The following is a 23,466-nucleotide window of genomic DNA, read 5'->3' on the forward strand; positions in this document are numbered from 1 at the left end:
GGAAAAAAGGGAGGGTATTAAATAGGACAAGAAAGACTGGATGTGGTGAGACAAGAACAGACATAGATGAGTAATTTGCAGGAGGAGAGGCCAAGCCAAGAGGATTTCTGATTTACAAGAATCTTTTGCTGTGATCTTACCCATGATTTTTTTTTCACTTCAAACTTTTTATATGACAATAGATGTTTAAAAGAATGAAGGAACATGGTAAGAATGGAAAGAAGTTAGAATGAATGGTGAAGGAGGTGATAGAAATGGAATTTTAAATGAGCCAACAGAAAGATCTAAAGGGAGAGAGAAACAGATTACAAAAAAAGAACATACAAATGCATTACACAGTTTTTTATTATTTTACAGAAGTCATTTAATTTAACTTGAATATTTTAAATTAACAGTTGTAAACAAAATAAAGGTTTAATCCTACATATTTTTACTTTGAGATTGCAGAAGAATGTATATCTGTCATTTTCATAATACTTATGTTAGTACCAAGTGTAACAAATCATGGGTATCTTGAAATGGGAATATGCAAGTTACATTCCTGCTCCTCAGGATATGCTCTTACTTGTTAAGGAATGGAATGTAATTAAAAATCTAGATAGCTGAAAAGCCTACTTAATTGTCATACCAGTGAAGTTGTCTTGGAATAAAAGATGAAGCTTTTTGAGAGTAAACAGAGCTACAGGGTCAATTATAAACCTTCTAATGAGAAAGGAGTTTTGATGAGACAGTGGTAGAAAAATGTTTACTCAGCAAAGCAGCACATATTTACTCTTAGTGTGTCACTCCAGAGCAGATGTTGTTCAGAGCACTTGCAGGACTGTCAGAATCTCTCATGTGAATTTAACTGTTTTCTTCATTTGTTTTCAATACAGAAGTTCACACCATGCTGGATGCACTGTTGCCTCCAGATACTTATTTCAGATTTAACCCTCTTATGAATGAAGACATACCTCTGGATGAAAGTCGTAAAGAGAAACTGAGTCAGCTGCAGACAGATGGAATTCGTTATTTAGAACGAAATGAAGAAAAACTAAGGAAAGCTGCAAAAATATTAACACAAGAAAAATCAGCTTTGCAGAGGCTTCAGGACTGGATAAGATTAAAGGCTGACATGTATGAAGGCCTGCCGTTTCTTTCCAAATTGTGAATAAGTAATGCATGAAAGATAAATGTAAATCTTGTTCCAGAAAATCCATTTGGTACTGTAAAGGAAGAACGTTTATTCAGGGTAAATAACATCTTTGGAAAGCTATCAGAATTCTGGAGAAAGCCATTCAGGATGGCTGTTTCGTGCACACTTGTTACAAGGTTTTATGGTGTTAATTATTTTTGGAACTTAATGAATCTTACTGTTGCTCTACTTTAATTTCTGAAAGTCGGTAAAACTGAAAATTATGAAAACAATTGTGCAATGCATTTTTGGATGTATGTACTATAACTACAGTGGCAGAAAACCTTTATTTATCAACTACCAGGCTTATTCGAAGTTAACAAAAAAAGATTAAATCCTCATTCACTTTAGTGTAGGCAATATACCTGTTAGGCTCTTATATAGGCAGTGTATTTAATAGAAATGTAATGTTCTTGCAAAAACTCTGCCTGTGTTAATTGCACTTTTACATTTGAAAAATAACATTTAAATTTGTTTTTTATTTTAGTGGATTTTGTACATAACAGTAGTTATGAGTAAAATGTTTGGATGACTATAAATGGCCTATTAAATTATCAACATTAACTGGTATTTTTAGAACTTTCTGCTTATTGTTTTTATGGGAATAACTGCCGATTGATTAATTCATTATTTGAAAATAAGCCCAAGTCCCAAAACTGCACTTGAGCTGCTATTCCAGTTATAGGATAAAGGAAATAAAATCCTGAAATAGTTCATATGAATGAGAAGGTTTCTTAGAGAAACTTTGCCAAACTCGAGGTGTATCTAGTCAAGAAGAAAATGAAAAGTTGAAACATCAAATTATATAAATTTCTTTTTTATCTTCTAACTTTCATATATGCATTCTTCTGAAATTACCTCAGAGCTTTGAAGTTAATGTTTAGAACTTATTCCAGTCCTACTGCCCATTCCTTTGGGCATACTTCCTGCATATGCTGTGAGGGATGTCGTGAAAACAGCATTTTCAACAACAGGAGGGCACATGGGAGTTCTTCAAAACAGTGCAGTGAAATTTGAGGTAGGCACAGCTGCTGTCACATGTTGGGCTGTACCTGTTAATAAGATTGTTTGCCAGGCACCTGGGTGAGTGTCTTGTAGACAGCTACAACGCATGAGAATATTGACTAGATAAAATGTATGTTCCATGCAGTAGCTAAAACACCCCGTTTCACCAAAATCAGTGTATTTGGCACTTTGCTGTTTGGAACTAATCACCTGCCATTGCATTATCTACTAAAAATAACATTTATTGTGATAGTCACCTTCTGTACTTGTTTAAAGCATTGAAAATGTTATTAGGCTGCAGTTCGGAAAGGAACTATGAGGCAGACAGCTGAGATCTTTGGAGTTGCTACATCGTATTCTTGACCGTGCAAGAAAACATTTGGTTGGGATGGGGGTTTTTTAAAATTTGATATATTTTTAATTTTGACCTGTGTCATTTTAACTCAGATATTCATCCTTTTCTGGTTCTCCCTCAGTTCTCTGCCTTGTGTGTGCCACACAAGGCAGAGATTTATGATCTTAATCCAACTTTCATTTATACAACCTCCTTTTTGCATTCTACTTACTAAGAACTGAGTAACAGAATAATGAGATCAAATCTTTCCCATAGGTATGAGATGATTAAAGCATATAAAAAAGAAATGTCAACATTTTTCTGATAGAGGTACCTTGTACAGAGTGAAACTGTGTTGCCAGCATCCTAAGTCAAAACAGATAGTATCAGGTAGTCTCATGTAACAACATAAATTACACACTTCCTTTTGTGGCAAAGAGCAAAGTCACAGCACCATCCATGAGATATCAAAGGCATTATTCTGAATTCATAAGTTTCCAGTCACAGTTTTTTGTATTATCTAAGGAAACATGTACCTCTAGTGAACAAAGTGATAACATTTCCATTTAATTTTTTTTATATAAATAAAACCTCGTGTTCTGAGGATTTTATTTCAGCTGGGGTAAGATCTGGATTCGTGATGATACTGGAAACTGCTGTCTTATCTTCATTCACCCCTTTTCCCCTTCTTCTTTATTGCTGTAACAATATTTTTCTTAAGTGTGGCTTTTAAAATTACATATGGAATTGAGTTGAGCTGTAGGGTAATTAATTCAGACTGTTTTAGGCCTCTGTGCATATAAATTCACAAGGTGTTGTATTGAATGCCTTCAAACCAAAATCTTTGATCCTCCGTTCTGCAAGTGCTCCACTGTCTATCAGGCACTAATTAGGAGTTTGTTCTCCTCTCTGAACCATTTTTAAATGTGGAGATGCAATAGGTGTTTCACTTGAGCTGTAATTAGTTTTTAGTTACTTCAAAAAAAATTAGCAATTTGCCAGAAATCCTAACTACTATGGAGGTGTTCCTACAGCACTCTATATAAAGTAAAACTATTTTCAGGAAGTTTGAGGCATTGGCTGTGGAATACCACATGATACTTCAACAGCAGAAAATGGAATAAGAACTGTAACAGAATGAGGACTTGCTAAATTAAGAAAAAGAAATTTAAATTAAGGGGGTTTATTGATAAGGAGTAGGGGAATTAGCACTGGGTCCAATACAAGCTGGTTTTAACAGATCATTGTGATGGACTGAAGAACATGATAATTCCCTTCACAGATGAATCTAGGAGGGATCATGAATATTTTGAACAATATGATTTCAGTGCAGCATGGATTTGAGAAGAGATTAGACTAGAATGAAAAAAGTGCCTCTGAAGAATAAAAATGTTGACAACTCTACTGCAGAACATCACGTTAAAGGAATCCTGCTTTGAAAAAGTACCCCTGGGAATGCTGTGAGGCTATCCAGTTAAAAAACTGAAATTGACTCATCAGTCACAGCTACAAAAATAACTGTATCAGTGCACCAGAGAATTCCCCACCCAGGAAAATGTGAACAAACCTGAAAAAATTAGATCAATGTGAATTTTGAATCTAGAATAAGCAATCACAAGAAGACAGTAAGTAGGTAAGAATTCTTGGTAACTTGTGCATTCAGAGATGACTTCAAGGTTTTCTGACCAGATGAGTGTTACCGTTTTAAAATGTGCCTGGTCTGTATCCTGGAAACAAAATCAGGAGCTTTATTGGTGTCCCTGCCCACAGCAGTGGGGTTGGAGCTAGATGATCTTTACGGTCTCTTCTAACCCAAGCTTTGCTATGATTCTGGGATGAATTTAGGCTTTAGTTGAGAGAGTGAAAATGTCAAATTTGCAAAATTGACAAAATGTCTTTGCTATGATTTTGAAAGGCAGAAAGAAAGTCCAGACTTGGAAACGAAAAGGAATAGGCATAAAATAGTCTACCTTTTTGCAAAGTCAGAAAGAGAAAAGCCTCTTAGCTTTTCTTAGATGACCTCTTAGGTCATCTCTTAGTTTCTAATTATCTATGCAGAAGGAGATATTAACTGAAGGAGGTTTCATTACCAAAGGAAAGAAAATAAAACTTTTAAATGTTGAAGTGTGATCACTTTAAGATACTTCCTGTCAGTGTCCATTCCAGTAGTGAAATGAAGATACTGATTCTATTGCACAAGCTGCAGGCAGCCGCAGTTGAATATAATTATAGTTTTGGTCAGTGCTATTAGAGAAAAATATTCAGACTAAAACAGATGGAAAGAAAGGCAGCCAAAGGGAAGATGAGGAGAGTGTGGTTTGTTTCATCTAACAAAACAAGGGCTGGAAGGAGGGAACCTGTTGCTGTTTAAAAATACTTCAAGAAGAAAAAGATAGTAGGCTAAGGGACAACACTTGCATAAAACCAGAAGTGCTTAAACTTAGTCAGTAAATTTAACCAGGAAGTAAAAGGTGCTAAACCCCTGAGGAGCAAGTTACAGAATGGCTACACAGAATTAAAAGAGCAAAAGAAACTGATTTAGTCTGAGTTTTAGGAATTGAACTTCTGAAGGGGGTTCTATAATGCACTGTGCCTACCAGTCTCCATGGCCAACTTAATCCCTTTAATTTATGAGGCAGGTGAGAACTCATTAATCCCTCATACATAGCAGAATCCATAGGCTTGTGGAAGTGTCTAACAGTTTCTTCTCTTTAGGTCTAATAGATAAGGATTATGTCTTGTCTTTGATCCGTTACTTACATTTAATTTATTTTGCTTTTCTTGCCAAGCTGGTAAAGGGAGCTGATACAGGCTGAAGTAATACAAGACACATGACAGGTGAAAGAAAAATTTGGTATGTGCTTATTTTCATCAGAGATTAAAATACTTATATGCTGCTGGGTCAACAAATAGTGCTGGTTTTCTTTCATTACAAGGTTGTTCTCAAAATGACAAGTATTAAATACAAACATAATCTGTTGCAGAGGAGTATGTGTTAAGGCCTCCCCTTTCAGTTTAAGGACTGCACTCCAAGCCAGCTGTGATACAAACCTGTCTTCTTTTACACTCAACTACATAAGGCAAGAAGGGAAATCCAGTTGTTTGGGTTTTTTCACTCTGTTTCTTAAACAGTGAGTCAAATTTTCAGCCCTTGCAGAACTGTTCTGTTTGATGGACAGTTTGGTGCTCGAAGATACATTCATTCTTAGTGCAATTATATTCATTTACAAAGAAGAACAAGCATGCCAAATGCCTCTTCCTCAAACTCTGCAGGAATGAGATGAGTAGGCTCTTTCCTTGTTCCAGCTGCTCATCACTGAGGTGTGAAATCAAGGAGCTGCTGCCCCCCAGTTCTCCTGTTCACTGCTCAGCCTCCTTATTCCCAGCCTCCTCACTCCCATACCTGCTGCTGTGTCTGCTCCTGGTATGTGTCCATTAATTCCAGTGTGCCACGTGGTCCAATACTCTGCTGATGGTCTTCTTCACTGTTTGCAGCTACTCATACAACACAAATGATTTTTTTAATTGTTCTTTCTTCAAGATTTCACAAGAACAATTATTTATTTTAATAAAGTTGGCAGTTTTCAGTAAGGGGGAACCATTTGCAATTTTCAACATACTGTAAAAATTAAAGAAGCACTGAAAGCCTGTATTACTTATATCCCTGGTAATACATGTTTATGGCAACAATTCAATTTTGCTTTTTATTTATGATTTCATTTTATTTATTGGTTTCTCATATCAATATCATTAACTGCTATTTCCCCATATAGTTCCAATAGCATAAAAAATACACAGGAGCATTTTGAAATCTTTACCTTTCAGGAAGAAGCTGTAATACAACATTTTCATATAAAACCACAGAGACAAACTAGACTGATAACTAATACCTTTAAAGTGCAAGGCTGAGTTCAGCAAAGTTATGCTGTTAGGATTTAAAAGCTCTTCTTTTCTTTTGCAAGACCTTGGAAACTGGAAAGGGAACAGCTTTTTGTTCTTACACCATTATTTTTCTAATTGAATGATGTAATAATCATCACACTAGTAACACAGGGAAATACTCTTCCTGAATGTCTTAAAATTTGGATAGCAAATCCCCAAAAGTAACTCCTTTAAAATCTGGCCTGTGTCCAGGGCATCATTTCAACAAAGCTGCTGTTCCATGCTTCCTCACTGGCTGCTCTGTGGAAACCAGAAATATGGTCCTGTCCTTTTGTGAACCTCATTTGAATGTATTTTCAGGGAAGTGAGTCAGGCAGTCAGAAAACTTGTAACAATGGGAGAACAAGACCTTTTATATTGCTAAGACAAAAGAAGCAGAAATGTTGGAGAGTTTACAAGCTGAGTAGGGAATGTCTGTATCATCCTACAAGGAAAGGTAGGTATTTCAGGTACTGTTTAATATGTGAAGTCAAAGGACAAAATCATTGACACTGCTAAATCTGACTTCAGAGCATTTCTTTACAGAGTCTGCTAGGACATAAGCATGTCATAACTTCCAAACTTGAGCACTGTATCCATTCCAAGCAGGTCTAAACAATGTGGTTATGAATACAGCAGGAAAGACAATAATATTTCTATAGCAGAGTAAGTTTTAAGTAATTTGCACTAGATATGTCATAAATCCTTGGGAAGAGCTACAGATCAGTAAGGAAAGCTTAGATGAGATTGTCAGGAAGCAAGTGTGCTCTGGACAGCTGTTTATTCCGTGGGTTCATATATATCTATAAATGGTTGTGTATATTGGAGATGGTAAAGAAAAAAACAAGACAAAATACTTCCAGCATGATGTTGTTCCTACATATTTTATGCCCAGTCTGTAGAGTGCATTCACTTCAGACTGTCTTTGAGAAATGGAAAGCTTTCCCTTGTCCATTATGCAGGGCTTAGCATACTACAGCCTCTCAGGTAAACATTATCTCTTCTCAAACCAATACATTTACAGTAGGTGCATCATAATTCAACTTAAGAGAAACACTGTTAAAAAAGAGATCCTGAACTGAATGTATCCAGCATATGTTAGATCATGACTGTGGGGTTGCTGCTGTCTTTTGTCAGTATGAGTTGGTCACTGGTATGAGGTGCTGTCCCTGTGGCACACCCAGAAAGCAGCATCGTTGCCATGCAGTTCCTGCTGCGTGGGAGCTTGGTCATCCTGCAAACAGCCCTGCTGGCACAGGACAGTGCAGCTGCTGGACACAGGCAGCAACTGGATGTTCAGCAGATAATCCTCCTTCACATTGGAGTTGGAACCACTTCATATTAGTGGTCTTTCTGACCAGTCAGGCCTTTAAAAAGTCAAAGCACACAGAATAGGATAGTTCTCTTTCCATCTGGAGATAATGAGGAAGAAGACTTAGGTCATTATTACCATCCATGACACAATGCCTTTGCTTTCCTCCCTCACAATAGCTCCTTGTAAAGAAAAAGCTCTTGCAGCCAGGCCTCAGAAAACAATACTCCATGGTCACAATAGCTCACAGTCAGCTCAAAGTCACTAAAAGCACTAGAAAGGACAAGTTCTCAGGTCCCCAAAATACTTAAAATGTCTGGTTTCCAGTTGGGCTTAGAATGCCAAACCCTGAAGGCATTGTGAGAGACTAACAGTGTCAAGAGGTCCCTGTGCAGAAGGTTCCCATGGTAAGTTCCCCATTGCAAAAGCACTTCAGAGGTGTGGAGTCTCCAGAAGAAATAAAATCCATCTGACAGCAGGTACATTGTTCTGTTCAGCAGGTAACCTTTGCTATGAAGAGCATCCCTGACAGATGTGGTATCAAGTGCCCAGCTGACATATAGGGATGTTTGTGAAATAGGTCGCTATTCTTAGCAGGAAGATGGTGCCAAGCCTTCTCGTTTCTGCCTGGGACAGTGCCGCAAAAGAAGATTCCCATGCCAGCCTTTTGTCCCAGAGAAATCTACTGTACAATGAGACAACAAAGTTTGCGAGACAGATTCAGTGCTGGTCTGAGGGGTTAGATCAGGTTCTCAAATGTGCGGGGAAGGGAGCATGTTTCCTGAACAACCCAAAGGATCAGTATGGGTGCTGCTCTGCTAACCCTACAAGCCACTTGTATGACTTTGGTTGTCACCATGGGATGACATGGTGATAGGCAGGCTGATATTCCAAATTTGTTTCTCTATTGTGTGAGAGGGCACTCAGCTGCCGGTGGTGGTAAAACCTAATTGGTCCCAATATGTGCCTGTGCTGCCATGCTTTTTCAGAGAAGTGCTATCTGATTCTACGAAAGCACACATCATGGAGGAAGCATGGACTGTGTTTCACATATTGGGCCCTCAAATCACTGCAGAGCACGAGATGTTCTGACTGGAACTGTGGAAGTCATGTTCCTTGAGGATCATGGATCAGCTAAGTCTTTCTCCAGACCCCCAAAGCATTAGGGATGTAGGCAGAGATATTCCAAGGAAAGATGACGAAGGAATATGAAACTGCACAAAGCAGAGCCAAAGCCTGTTCAAAGTAGCAAAGAAAACTTCTAATTAGGTGGTATACTCAGTACTTTTTTTTATTATGACAGTTTCTAGACAGCTTTTCTTTCCTAGTTACCTAAAAAGAAATGAGAATAAAGAGCATCTTCAGAAGGTAAGTCACCCTGTCAGACTGTAATTTTAAAAACAGACACACTGCATCTCATAAACCCTTTCTCCACAACAGTAAACAACAGATTAGAAAATGATTGAATGCAGTTGGTTTTCTAATCTGATGCAGACATGCTGAAATAGCTTTATAGAGATACAGCACTGCAGCCTTCCTTCAGCTTGAATTAAACAATAACTGCTACAGCTAGTCTGTATTTTAGTGTTAACCTCTGGTCTGCTGTGAAGGTGTACTAGTTTGAAAGCAAGCCAGAGAGAGACTCCCAAGTCAGAACTACAATTTAATAGGAAAATTTAAATAAATGCAATAGTACAGAAACACTGACAGAGTCAGGATGCAACCTGACACCCTGTTGGGCAGGGTGGTGGTCGAGTCCGATTCAATGGTGGCTGCAATCCTTCTGAATTGATAGATGTGGTTCTGTTGAAGCGGTGATCATGTAGAAGGGTCTGGTGTTCCTCAAAAGATCCAGTGGTGGTTATGTAGCTTTTCTCCTCCAGGAATCCAGTAGGTAAGGGCTGACTGTGGTGTTCCAAACCTCAATTTATATCCAGGTAGGAATGCTTGGTTCCTCCCTCTGGGCAGAGCATCTCACAATGGGATGATGTAATTTTTTGAGTCATGCATTGAGACTTGATGTCCCATTAACAGAAGTTATCCCCCAGAGGGAGTTATCAGGGTTGTGTCATGGAAGAGATAGAGGATGCTGCCCCCACCTGGTTTTAACAGATGGTGATAGAATACATACTTCTGGTTACATCTTAACACTGTAACCTAAGACACAAGGTCAACAAATCAGATCACAGAAGGCACAGTGTCAGTGTTTTACATCTTCATCCAGGTATATGTGCTAGACCTGTGCTGTCTCATCTCTAAGCGTAATATCTCTGTTGTTACTAAAACAAGATGTCACGGTAGATGGTGGCAAGTAGTCAGCTCTGCATTCAGCAGCATCTACCCTTCCTCATCACCGGGAAGATGTGTAGGATTTCATAGCTTTGCTCAGACAAGTCATCTTGCCTTATTCTCATCTTGCTTTCAAGGTCTAGAACAATAGCTATTGTGAATCCAGGTCTGGGTTTACTCTCCTAGGGAAAAAAGTATGATAGCATTTCTGTAGGAGTTCCGACCTGAGTACTGTTTCAAGATGTTCCCTTATTCTTTCCCAAAATAGTTAAATTTTTTTCTGTCACTGTTCCCCATTCTGAAGTACTCTTGTGTTTTTCAGCTCTGCCCTATGGAACTTGTCTGACTTCTGACACCCTCCTACCTCTGTGTTCTAAAGTACTGTCTTTAAAGATCACATGTCTCATTTTGAAACCCAATGCTGCTGTTATAAACAATTGTTAATGGTGTATACAACAGTCTTTGTGCTCATCTATTTCTCTGTTTATTTCTGGAAAATAGTGGACTTGCCTTAGATAGCTCTCTTCATGTTAATTTTTGAATTTCTGCCACAGAACATAAAATGATAAAAGTGTTACAGAAAAAAAAGCAACAAAAATGTCAGTGTTACAGCATTTCTAATCCTTTGAGAAGAGCACAATTTTTTCTTAGAACAGATGATAGAAGAAATGAGAAAATCATTATTACATAGCTATAGTAACAGAAGATCATACATAGATGGTGCCAAGGGATTGATTTTTATGGTGGAGTGTTCCTCCCTAATCACAATAACAAAAAATAACTTCAGAACGTAAGTGAAGGTTAGCAGAAAATACAAAGTTTGATGTCAAGGGTAATATATATACCATGTTTTTGAAGAGAAATCTAGATGACAGATGAGTCTATTTGGTTTGAAAGCACAAATTGAAACGGTAAGCTGCAAATTCATCTGTGTATTGATTACAGATACTCACCAAATGCAAATTACTATTGAATGTGCTAAATGAAATAATTATTTAACATATTTAAATACGTGAGGAAACTCAGACTTAAAGCTGTTTCTGTGATCCATGGTAGTGAAAAAGAGTGAACATGTGCATGCACACATCCAGAAAAAAAGGTGAATGTATCCATACCCAGTTAGAAGTTCCCTGTAAAGAGTACAGCCATTCTCCTCACTCCATTTTAGGCACTGGATTAGATTTAAAAAGCACAGAATCAGTTCCACAGATCCAGAGGTTCCCACTGCCTCTCCTAAGGTTGGTTGATCTTGCTGTGGGCATCAGAGTCTGCCAGCTACACCCATGAGAGCCAGTGCCAGCCTACAGGCCACCTTGCTCATCACCAGTTGGGACTTTCAGCACCAAGGAGCGACAAAACTGCAATGCTTTACCTTTTTATGCTTGCTTCCACTCTGCCTTTATTATTAGAGAAATCAGAGAATCACAGACTATCCTGAGTCAGAAGGGACCCAAGAGAATCACTAAATTCAACTCCGGGCCCTGCACAGGACAGCCCCAAGAGTCACACCATGTGCCTGAGAGCATTGTCCAAACACTTCTTGAACCCTGTCAGGCTTGGTGCTGTGATCACTGCCCTGGGGAGCCTGTTCCAGTGCCCAACCACCCTCTGGGTGAGGAAACTTTCCCTAATATCCAACCTAATCCTTCATGCTGTTCTCATGGGTTCTATGGCTGATCATGAGAGAGAAGAGATCAGCATATGTCCCCCCTCTTACCCTCGTGATGAAGCTGTAGGCTGCTATGAGGCCTCCCCAGTTCCCCTCTAGACTGTTCCCCATCTCTGTGGCCCTTCTTTGGATGCTCAATAATAACTTCATATATTTCTTATATTGTGGTGTCCAAAAATGCACACAGTGCCCAAGCTGAGGCTACACCAGCACAGAGCAGAGTGGGACAATTCCCTCCCTCAGCTGGCTGACAATGAAAAAAAAAGAAAATCAATTGGCATTAGTTTGAGTAAACCAGGAAAATCTTTTTTCACCACTCTTGGTGAGTGATGGCTTATCACAGAGTCTGTGCTGTCACTTCAGCCATCTGATTTGAGGCCATATAGCTGGTAACTACATTAATTTGCTTCTGCCAGTTTTCAAAATGTTCAAAGGAGCTCCCAATCTGAGGACTGCTGGACTCCTGTAGCAGTCAGCATCACAGCAAGCAGGGAAGCAGGTTCTGGCACCAGAAGAGGTGAGTGATTATCCTTTAAATGTGAGCCCTGCCTGAGCACTTTGGAAGGAGCAAGGGTATTTACAGAATGAAAGACTGACAATCTTAGGAACACAAACTGGAAAAGGGCTCACTTCCAGTGACAGGAAAGTGTGAACACCAGGGATCATACACCACAATTCTGGGGTTTTGTGTATTTGAGTGACACACAGCACAGAAATGGAAGATACCCAAACTTCATGATAATTGTTGTATGTGAAAACAGCTCTTCCAGCAAAGTGCAAATAGTCAGACAGAGAAGAGTAATTTCCAGTATTCTTAGAAACTGTGTAACTTTCCTCTAGTTTGTGAAAAGAAAATTAGATGCTCTTGCCAGAAAAGAATGGAAAAATCACGAAGCTCAGGGACTGTGTGGCAAAGGGCAGAGGGTTAGGGGGGATCAAGCAGAAGAGGACATAACACACAGTATTTGGGTGCTGTACTGAGGAGTGCTATGCCAGTAAACCATGAAATGGAAATGATTAAACAAAATACAAAAACACAAGCAGAAGCTCATCTGCTAGAGACAGAATAGTAAAACTAAATAGATATACTTGCTGTTTATGCATCAGTGCAATTTTCTGTTAAGATTGAGGGGATAAAAGAAAGATATTCCTTCTGTTTATGTTGATGCTCCTACTGCACATGAAACAGAACCTTTGCAAATTCGTTGCACCTCAAGTTAACCTCAAAAGCATGTGGAAATCATCTCTAGCAGTATGTCACCTGATAGCATTTGGAAAATCTCAGCATTTTAAAATCTTAAAATTCCGTTATTTTGTTAAATGTGTGTAATTACATTCCTTGTGATGCACAAATGCATTGGGTTTAATTAATTTCTCATGTTCCCTAATTACCACTTTCAGCAATTTTTTTTTTCTGAGTCATTTAAAGTATTTGATTAATCCAGGGCAGATTTCTTGAACCCTTCTAAATTCCCAGTTCATACCTAGAGGTCCACGCAACTAGAACATTGCTATGGGACCTCAGCTCCTCTTCCTGGTTTCAAAAGTGCTACTGGTTGGCTGTTCCAGTGATCATCAATCACATCTTCTAAACGCAACAAAAATGGTGTGTTTGTAATTTAAAACTAATTTCATCTTCAGAATGTCTATCAGATTTAAAGAACAAGGGGTATGCTAAGCAAGCAGACAAAAAAAGTCCTTTGGGTATTTTTGTAGTTCAAGACTAAAAGATAACTTCAAAAGGACTTAATTGATACAATTTTTCACAAGGTTTTCCTCTCTGTCTTCTCAGTTTCCCAGGCAAAACTTTACCTTCTTTCTAAGGCCTATACACATGATCAAAATTTATTCATGTATTGGAAAAAGGAGCAGCCCTTACTTTTTTACCAACTTCGCTCTTTTTCTCTGTCATCATAAAAGACTTCAGTACATGCTTAGTTTTTGTGAGTGTGCATGAAAATCATTAAGTTCATTCACATTACAGATATGCACAATAGACAAATACATTAATATTTGGTGGATAAGAAAGAAGTTTCACTAAAGCAAGATTTATAGCTCTAATAGCTATTATTAGGCATTTCCAGAATCTTGGCATTGCTCCCTAGAACATTTCCATAATGGAAAAAACTCCACTGAAGACAAAGTCTCTTAACATGTGAGACACTTTGCTGAAGGATGAAACAGGTTAAATCATAACATCAAGCTTGACTTTAAGCTCCTGTTTTTGAAAATGGAGCTGCTTAGTATTCAACACTTTAGAAGTCCTGTGGACAAATTGCCTGGTGTCTGTAGACTTTTGATCTTTGTGGAGTAGTTTTTCAAGAACCTTGAACCATGAGTTAGACTTCTAAGAGATTTTTAACTGTCTCAGCCAACCTCTTCTAATGGAAAAATGTGAACTGTAATCATGCATACAAAAAGTGTTTGGTGTTTGCAGACAGTTTAATCCACTGTGTGTGAAGGACTTCCTTCCTTTATTTACATATCAGATAAAACTTTGGTCGGTCCTATTGAAATTAACATCAAATTTTCATTGACTTTAGCCATTTCACCATGTTTAACACAGCTGTCAAAAATAGATGTAGTTTCTGTAATATGACAGGGATCATACTAGATACAAATTTTATAAAACTTTCTCTCGCAAGTGTCTGAAAAGTTTCAATGGTTCTTTATATCCCTTGAGATCACCTTCTGAGCATGGACAAAAGCACTGTTATCTGTATATGATGGTATCTGCAAATGTTTTAAAAAGTTCATCTCTTCATTTTACCTGAAAAATTGGATCTCTTAAGCATTCTCAGAGCACACCCACCTGATCGATTAAACTTGACACAAAACCAAGCTGATGGTACAGTCTTCCTGTGATTAGAATTCTCCAGGGTGTTAGACATATGCTTAACTCCTTTTTCAGCCTTTGCTAACTAGCAGCTAAGAAACGGAGTATTCCTAAATAAAATGGTGCTTTCATCTCTCCTTCTGAAGGTATTTCACCTTCCATGGAATTATTACATACTCATAGGCACAAGAGAGAATGCTCTGATCATTAGTCAAGGTACAATCTAGACACTCAAGCTACTGGGGACAAGGGAGGCCAGTTACAAATCTAACAACAGCAACAACAACAAAAAATACATCAGAAAAGCACAGTGAAATATGTGCAGACATAAGGTTAAAACTCAAGTTTCCCCGTACACAGTCAAATATATAAATTACACTTTTCCTGCTTCTGTGAGATGTATTATATGTGTGTGTAATCTTACTTCCTCTCAGTGTTTAACTATCCTGTAAGGGTGGATTGAATATTCTATCTTCATCCTCAGATGTTTTGTAAGGCTTATGCCCTGAGAAGTTGAAGTTCACTAAGTGAAAGAAATAACTGAACCCTGAGTTCCTGCTTTCTTTATCAGCACTCTAATGATTAAGCTAATGGAAGACGGGACTGGTGACAGCAATGACAGTTCCTCCTCTCCACCTTCTTCTCAAAGAACAGGATCATGTCCTTTCATTTTTCATTCAAGCATCTAATTCCTGAAGGAAGTTTCTGCCCTGTGAATCCCTGGCAGTATTTGCCACCAGCCTTGAACATCTAAAGTCCTAAACACGCATGATTCAAACCATGGCATTTCCATGTGGCTGTCTCCAACTGGCTCTTTGTTTAGCCTGCTAGCCTTCTTGGGTTGCAGGAGAACTCTGATTTCTTCTAAGGGAAACCTAGGTGATAGCTTATGAATCAGACATGGAAGTACCTAACTCTAGTTACAAGTTGCCTTTTGAGAGAATAGAGAGAATAGAGAATTTTTCAATTCTTGACAGCACATCACAACACTTCTGTGCAATGTCTTTCCTGTACAATGCTCTTGCTACCCTAGTTCTCAACATATTTTACATCAAAACACATCCTCTGCCTGGTGCTCTGTGAAAGCTGATTTGTTACAGTATACCAAGCAGTGCAGGTTTTAACACTAGACATTATCACTTAAGCTTTTGATCTTGTCTTTGGTCTCTTTTCTGCTTAGACATATTCTCATTTTATGCTGCTATAGTAAATAAATACTAGATTCTGAAGAGTATTAGTCCAGCAATTCAGTGCATGTACTTTATTATTAGGGTATCAAAAAAAAACCTCCAAAAGAAATACAAAGTGCCCATAAATAAACTAGATTAAAATCAATCTCAGAAGTTGTTCAGTTTTTGATTGGGGGCCCCCACAATCTACTGAATATGATTAGTCTAAATTTTATTGACTTTCAACACATTCAGTGGAATACACCTCACACTTTTACTTTGTGCAAAGTACTTTGTGGGCTACACCATGCTCCATTGACCATTGTAAGACCTCAAAACAAGTGGAACAGTGGGACAGTGGGATAACTCATGTTAAAATCACATGGATGGCATTCAGCTGAGTAAATGCAGACTCTTACAATGTAGACATTTACAGCTAAATGAGACACCCGCTGGTCCTGTTACAGTCAACGGAGAGAAACAGGCATTTCTAGGATGCAACTTGGCTTATTCTAATGTAGGCATCTAAAATAGGTTAGATGAATCATACACTAGAAGTGCCTATTTCTGGTTCCCTTTATGCTCAGTGGAGAGAGTGACTAGCTCAGATGCAGACATTCGCATAGTAGACATCTAAAGTTAGGTGAGATGAACAACCGAAGATGTCTCTCCATATCCCTTTAAAATGTCTGCTTTAGGAACAAGATGTCAAAGAATTATTTTCAGCTAACACTAGCCTTTTCCAATGTATCAGCTCACTGAGTATTTTATTTGCAACCTCTTCCTAAAAACACTTTTCAAGATCCAGATCACAACTGATACCCATCACAGACAAGTTTTTGATAGCTTTTTTTTTCCTTTGTCACAATCCTACAATCATGAATCAATTTTGTATCTCAAATAAATGTGTTGTGTACCTGATCAATGCTTCCCTAAACAAAGACTACAAAAAACTCCAACAGATCACTGTAGAAGAAAGTAGTAGATGACAGATAAGTAAACCAAGGTTGGTAATAAGGAACATGAAGACTAAGACACTATGTTTGGAGCTACCCAACCATGGTTATTATTTCAGCAGGCAAAGTGAGAAGAAAGGCTACAAAAAGTAATACGATGACTACAGAAAAGATGCAAGCAACAGAGAAGAACTCTGAAAGCTAATATTCCTTCAGCCACACAATTTCTGCTTATCATAATGGCTGTTATTGTCTATGCCACCAAGCTCACTTGCTTCTTTTTGCTTGGTGCCACCATCCTACTGTCAGTATAGGCAGCACTAGTAGGTGCCATCACCAGCATCACCAGTAGCTCCTAGCTGTAGAAACCTTTGAATTTACTTGTTTACTACTAATTATGCCACCCTTTGGAAATACCTACTTTGTGCTATTGAATGTGTATATCTGTTTATCTCAATTAAAATTCTCAGGGGAATCACAAGGGTGTAATCATACCAGCTGCAACACTTCGGCTTCATCATACATCAGTAGAGCTGTTTCTTACATCAGCAGAGTTGTTTATTACACCCTCCCTGCAATAGTAAAATCTTTTAATTTACTTACGTTTTGTGGTCTAATTTCCACCAAGTTGTTTGCCACAGCCCACTGGTTTTGTGTTTATAAAGTATTGTATGCTGGCCATCCAAATACTAACCAGATCTTTGATCCTACATTTTAAGAAAGGTAAAGTTTCAACTCAAATCTTTCCACTCAAGTGTCCTGCAGTTCTACAGCGCACCTCCTGAAGGTTTGGCCCGCCATGTTCCCTGTGGAATCCATCAGGGATGCAAACAGAGGATTTTTCAGACAGTTTTCTCTCTGCATTTTATACCTACATTTTCTCAAAGCCAGGAGTGGCTATACAATCTCCTGATGGAACACAATATCCTGGAAGAAAAGTCCGGCAATATCCTAGCATTTTAAGGCCACCTGTGTATACACTGATGCACATTTACTTAGACTGTAGTGTTTTTGTAGTTAAATGAATCAGTTGGGAACATGGGACTTGTATAGCAAAAAAGAAAATGTTAGCAAACAAACGAAAATAAAGAACATTGGAGCACTTCCCTCTATATAAAATGGATTTTCTTCACATTCATCTAATCTTTTTTGCATATTCTGGTCTCAAACATTAATATCCTGGCCTCAGATTGTTAGGAGTTTAAATATCTCCAAAGTCTGAAGCAGTTATTGTCAGTCCATCTGACTTATTGTTTAACCCTTGGATATTTATATGCATGCGCTATATCATTTACAGAATCTGTTATTCATCTCAAGTGCTGTTTGCAGAAGGTCAGATGTTCAGATTTAACTTGCCGGCATCATAATGTGGTTTCTGCAGAAATGCAGAGTAAGGGCTATTTGCTCATCTTAGGCATTGTGTTTTGCACTATTAAGTTATCATCGTAGAGTTCACCTTGAAAGCTGTTCCCTGAAATGTATAATGGTTAACCACTACAAAAGTTGCCACCTTGCAATGCACAAAAGGCTATTCCTACAGTGGCTGATCCAAAGGCAAGTTCAGCAGCAGCAGTTAATCACATTTACTACGTGTTAAAGGTATAGTTGGATTAATTTTGAGCAATACTGAGCACAGCCCATAGAAGTGTCAAAATTACATTAAAATAATTTCTGGTGTTGTTCATGAAATGAACTGCAAGATGTGAAGGGGAAGGAGAGCTCTGTGAGAGGTGTGTTCAGCAGATTTACTTGGAATAAGCCCTGTTCCCGACTCTTCTCCAAATGGTGTCACCCAGAGCTCCCCTTTCAGCGATCGCATCCAAACGCCCGCCTTCCTGAACTTGTGAACTGTAAATTTAACGAGTTCAACAGGACAATTCTCGAGTGTAAAATAATATCCTTGTCTCCAGTTTGGGAACTCGCTGAAACCATCTATTTAGAGGGGCACTGCCGGGCTAAAATAATGCGGCTATTTAAAACACCACCCTTGTCGGGGGGGCAGCTCCGGGGGTGCCCCGGGGAGTGCTCGGCTGTCCCGGCCGGGGGAGGGCACAGGCGGGGCCCGGGGGCTGCCGGGGCACCGGCGCTGCTGGTTCAGGGCCGGGTCGGTCGCCGGGCCGGTCCGGGAGCCCCTGAGCGGGGGTGCAATGGCGATTCCACCCCGGTTTTAACAGGTGCGGCGGCGGGAGGGAGCGAAGGAGGCAGGCAGGAAGGGATGCTCAAGATGGAGGCGCCCCGCGCCCCCTCAGGTGCGAGGGGCCCGCGCCCCGCCCCAGCCCCGCCCCGGGTCCCCGCGCCGCGCGCGCGTCCGCTCTGGCGCGGCTCGCGCAGACGCGCGCGCCTTCCCCGCCCTCCCCGCGGGAGCGCGCGTTCCCCCCGGCGCGGCGGGGGCGGTGGCGGTGGCGGCGAGGAGGGGATAGCGCGGGAGCGCGCCCGCCGCGGCTCTTCTCGCCCGGCTGCCGAGCGGGCAGCAGCAGGAGCAGCAGGAGGAAGAGCGCGAGTACCCCGCTGACCCTCTTCTCCCCGGGCGGAGGGGCCGCACCTTCCCGTGAGTACCGACCTGGCCGTCTCTGTCACCGCGCCGCGCATCACGCTGAGGGAGGTGCTGCGCCCGCCGTCGCGCCGGTGCCACATCCCGCCGCACCGCAGGTGATATCCATCCCGCCGCACCGCCGGTGATATCCATCCCGCCGCACCGCCGGTATCACATCCCCCCGCGCCGCCGGTGCCACATCTCCTGGCAGCGCCGGTGCCACATCTCCTGGCAGCGCCGGTGCCACATCGCCCCGCACCGCCGGTGTCACATCGCCCTGCGCCGCCGCCTCGACGGCGAGGAGCCGCCCGTCCTCCGCGGGTGCCGGGGCTCCTCCGAGGGGGCGGGCGAGGAGGCACCCGGTGAGCCCACCCGGTGCCGCGGGGCTTTGTTGCGGCGGCGGCCGATGGCACCTCCCGGGGCGGGCGGGTCGGGGCCGGGCGGGCCCGGCGGAGACGCTCCGCGACTGCGACGCGCCCACATCCCCGGGCGGGCTCGGTCGCCATTTCGTGCGCTGCCCGGCGGGGGCGAGGGCCGGGCGTGTGCGGGGGAAGGAGCTGTCGGTGCTGAACTGCCGCGGACCGCGTTTCGACTCTTTCGCCTTTATTTATCACCCGTACTACTTTTTTTTTTTTTTTTTTTCCCCCCACCCCCCGCCTTCCTTACAGTTGCGATTTTGTTTAGGCATAAAATAGCTACAATGTGTCTGAATCGCGGGCTTTTCGTGTTTTCCCTATTTTGGCTTCTTGGTGGCGATTAATGCAGAATATCGTGTTGAAGTCTGTGCAGCGAGTGCACTTGTCTCTTTGGTTATAAACTAATAATTAACCAAGCCTTCAGCTCTCGCTGAGGTCTTCAGCATAGATGTGTTAGTTTTGAAGTCTGAAATGTGTTTAAACCAAGACTTCGGAGTCTAAGTGTAAACAGTACCTGATTAATAATGCCAAGCTGTTTAAATATTTAAGATCATAGTGTGCTTCAGCCCAGTCAATAAGCGTGTTCCATATTGACAAGTACTCTGTGAAAGGAATGCTATTGCTTAGCTCTCTCTGTTATTGGATAAAACAATGGGAAATGTGGTATATAACCTATAGATCGTGGTAAGATGTTCTTTTATCCATAAAGGTCCAGCTTTTGTGTGTTTATTCAAAACAACCTCCTACTGAGTGAAAAATCTGGTATTAAACACCTGGGTTTCTTTTTTCTAATGTTCCCCGTCTTTGTGCATTTCTTTTTCTGCGTCTGATTTGGATTCTTAATAAAGTATATTGTGGAAAAGGTAGATGAAACCTGAAAACTTTATTGTATCTAACAGGTGCACTATTAATCATTTCAACATCTTCCATAATTTAATGTAATAGATGTGATAATTTATGGATAGTAGTTATATGGGTCTGTGCATAAAACATGTCACTGTACGACATCAGAAAGCATCTGGACTGTATTTTGAGTTTGAGAGCAGCTTATATGCCAAGAGGCGAATCTTGCCGCTGTTCTCTGGCAAAGGATATCAGCTGGAAAGAGAAGGATAGTTTAGTGTTTTGTAGCTCAAAGGACCTAGAAATCAGAAAGTGACTTGCAGGTGCAGAGTCTTTTTAATACTTGTCTAATGTGTTTGATGTTATCGTTTGTATGAATACACCTCAGGCATTTGTTTAGTTTTAAATAGAAATTGCAATGCAAGTGACCAGACCTGCTAAAGAGTGTTCTGCCTAAGTCTGTGAAAGTTACTTATTTGAATTTCAAAGTACTTTGAAATTCTCTTGGGTGTCTAAAATTAGCTGTCAGACTATATCAGTATAGAACTGGGAAAGTGTTACATTCTGAGAATATTGAATGTAAAGAAGCAAACCCAGAAAGCTGCTTGGTGGTGACAGAACTTGGGATCCATTGAATGAATTCACATTCTGGGTTGTGCAAAGGCAGTGCAGCTAAAGGCAAACTGTACAGCTGTGTGACCACATCGGGTGGTGGGGTAGTATATACAGCTGGTGCTAAGGACGGAGCTTATACCCTCTTCACAACTCATAGATAAATCCACAACTAATCATACTCGTATTAGTATCTTTGTTCTGTCATTAGCATTACTGGCCACAGTAGAATTATTCAAAAGTGATACTGTTCAAGGTGAATGAGATCACCAGAATCTGAGCCTTAGCTACTGTTCCTTACCTTCTTGAAGAAAGCATATTATTTATCAAGCGTACCACAGCTTGTTTGACAAAAAGGGCTGTAATAATAAAATTTGGCTATTTTAAATGGTCTTTATTTTCAGAAAATGAAATAACAAATCCAGTGATGCATCCTGATACCTCCTGCTAGCTTGTTGCACTCTGGTGTTTCTCTCTGGTGCTCAAAAAGGTGACAGCAGAAGCTTTAGTAACCAAGCTAAGAGTTTCTTGGGATTAATGAGATGTCTCTCTAATTGTCAGATTTTATTGTTTTGAGGATTCCGGTTTCAAGTCAGGAGAAGGTGATGCATGTTGCCCATTCTTCCTGCTTTAGTGAAATGACTCACTGTGGTATCTGGACATAAAATACACTGAATACACTAAGGGTTTGGCAATTTTTTAATAGATTATTGCACAGCTCAAATAGCTCAATCAGCCTAAAAATTAAATCTGTTTTGCCTGTGCCTGTGAAATTGCTGTTATTGTGTAGTTTTATTAATCTGTCTCAAATCACCTTGAATTGTGATTACTTAACTTCCATTATATTGAAATAGTACAATAAAATTGTGCTGTTCAGTTTTCACTGGACTTGTTCATTTTTTCATGTTTTATGAACAGAGTTGGTAAAATGGGAAGTCATACAGAGGAAAGTACATCTTGGTAATGAAAGTTGAGGGAATAATGTAGGAGGTTGTGTGTTGGGCAATATGCAATGAATTTGATTTTGCCTTCCTGAGTGGGCTGATAGTATTTAAAAAATTCCGTTATACTTTCTCTGCAGTGATAATTTGTTGCATTTTAAATTGGTAAGTGTGTGTATTGCATCTTCAGTATTAAAGACACTGTAACTTCTGCATTTATGAATACTGTCTCATAAATGTAATATTAAGGGAATTTGTAAAGAGTTAATCTCTAATAATAAGATTAACATGATGCGCCGTAAGTTTTGTCCTGCAGTTTGTTAACCAGGAAAGGATAGTTGCAAGCTAGCTGTATTGCTTTCTTCTGAGCTACTGGAGGCTGGCTGAGCTCTCAGTTATTTACCTCAATAGAAAACTGAAAGGGAAAAAGTGAACAAAGGAGGTCTGTTTTGCCTGTCCCACTTGCTGGGCTGTTGTCTTTGCCCTTTTCAGTGAAGGAGGGGGTAGAGCTGGGTCAAAGTTGAAGAACACTGAAAAGGAATTCAAGTCTTATATTGAAATGTGAATGATAGCTTAGTTTGAGCGCCGACCACATTTGTTTGAATTGATTTTTTTCTGTCTGTGGGAGGTTTAACTGACAGATGGTGATGGAGTGGCATATAGACTGCTAGAAGGTACAGCTAGATATGTGTTCAGACCCTGATTAGATGCTCAGTAAACAAGTGCATATCTGATGAGACTTTTAATACTGGAGATACTGATGCTAGACACTGTGCGACACACTAGACATTTGATTGTGTGAATTAAGGGCAGACCCCTGCAGCTGGCATACATTCAGGCTTACTTGTCTAGCCTAATTGCATTGCAAATACTCCTCTGGATTGATCTTTAGCTTCTCCCTTCTAGTAAATGTTGAATAAGTACAGAAATGTTCATCTGGATCCTCTATTAGCTGTTGTTAAGAAGCTTTCAATTTTTTTTGGTTTGCTGTATGAATCAGGATGTATCTTAGTATTCATTTTGTGAATACACTGTTTTCCTACACTGTTTTGCTTTTGAAATGGCTCAATTCATAATGTGATTACAGCTTTCCCCTTGTTAACTTTTTAGTATGGAAGCATAACAGCTTGAATTATAAAATGTTTCTGTAAGAGCTCACAGTACCCTCATTCTACTTTAAGCAACTAAACTTTATATAAAAAAGCAGCATTTGATGCAGAGCATCTCAAATGCATAAAAATAGCCAAGAGAGGAAAAAAAGGCTAGTTCAAGTTATGAGGACGTGATAACTTTAAAAAACAGCCTCATTAGAAAGGAACTAGCTGTCTAAATTGTCAGTTACATCAGACAGAATTGGTACAGATGTAGTCTCTCTAAATTCTGTAAATACTCATGTAACATTGCTGAATTTGGATGCATCCCAATGGGAATCTAGTTGCCCTGATACTTTGTCTGC

The 23,466-nt window shown here is 40.1% G+C and overlaps 3 protein-coding genes across 43 annotated transcripts in view; 2 read left to right on the forward strand and 1 right to left on the reverse strand.

Moving 5' to 3' along the window:
• The window catches only part of PNPLA8 (patatin like phospholipase domain containing 8), a 39,795-nt gene extending 36,678 nt beyond the window's left edge, over positions 1-3,117 (forward strand). For both annotated transcript variants that reach the window (XM_039570641.1, XM_039570642.1), the window contains exon 10: positions 876-3,117. In XM_039570641.1, the coding sequence (XP_039426575.1) occupies positions 876-1,150 (275 nt within the window). In that variant the 3' untranslated portion in view covers positions 1,151-3,117. The remainder of the gene's footprint in view (positions 1-875) is intronic.
• The window catches only part of LOC104698315 (translation initiation factor IF-2-like), a 46,201-nt gene extending 26,459 nt beyond the window's left edge, over positions 1-19,742 (reverse strand). For 2 of the 3 annotated variants that reach the window (XR_005604433.1, XM_039570643.1), the window contains exon 1: positions 19,226-19,742. Coding sequence is in view for 2 of the 3 variants with exons in the window: in XM_039570643.1 (XP_039426577.1) it covers positions 19,226-19,704 (479 nt within the window). In the remaining variant the exon portion in view is untranslated. Of the gene's footprint in view, positions 1-9,668; positions 10,218-19,225 lie in introns of those variants that run through there. The other variant, XM_039570644.1, reaches the window with a different exon arrangement.
• Positions 19,055-23,466, forward strand: part of NRCAM (neuronal cell adhesion molecule) — a 154,655-nt gene continuing 150,243 nt past the window's right edge. For 18 of the 38 annotated variants that reach the window (XM_039570620.1, XM_039570603.1, XM_039570613.1 and 15 more), the window contains exon 1: positions 19,055-19,213. The gene's annotated coding sequence lies outside the window, so the exon portion shown is untranslated. The remainder of the gene's footprint in view (positions 19,214-23,466) is intronic. The other 20 variants (XM_039570621.1, XM_039570622.1, XM_039570623.1 and 17 more) reach the window with 2 other exon arrangements.

The sequence above is a fragment of the Corvus cornix genome, chromosome 1A, assembly GCF_000738735.6.
Source record: "Corvus cornix cornix isolate S_Up_H32 chromosome 1A, ASM73873v5, whole genome shotgun sequence".
Taxonomy (NCBI): Eukaryota; Metazoa; Chordata; class Aves; order Passeriformes; family Corvidae; genus Corvus; species Corvus cornix.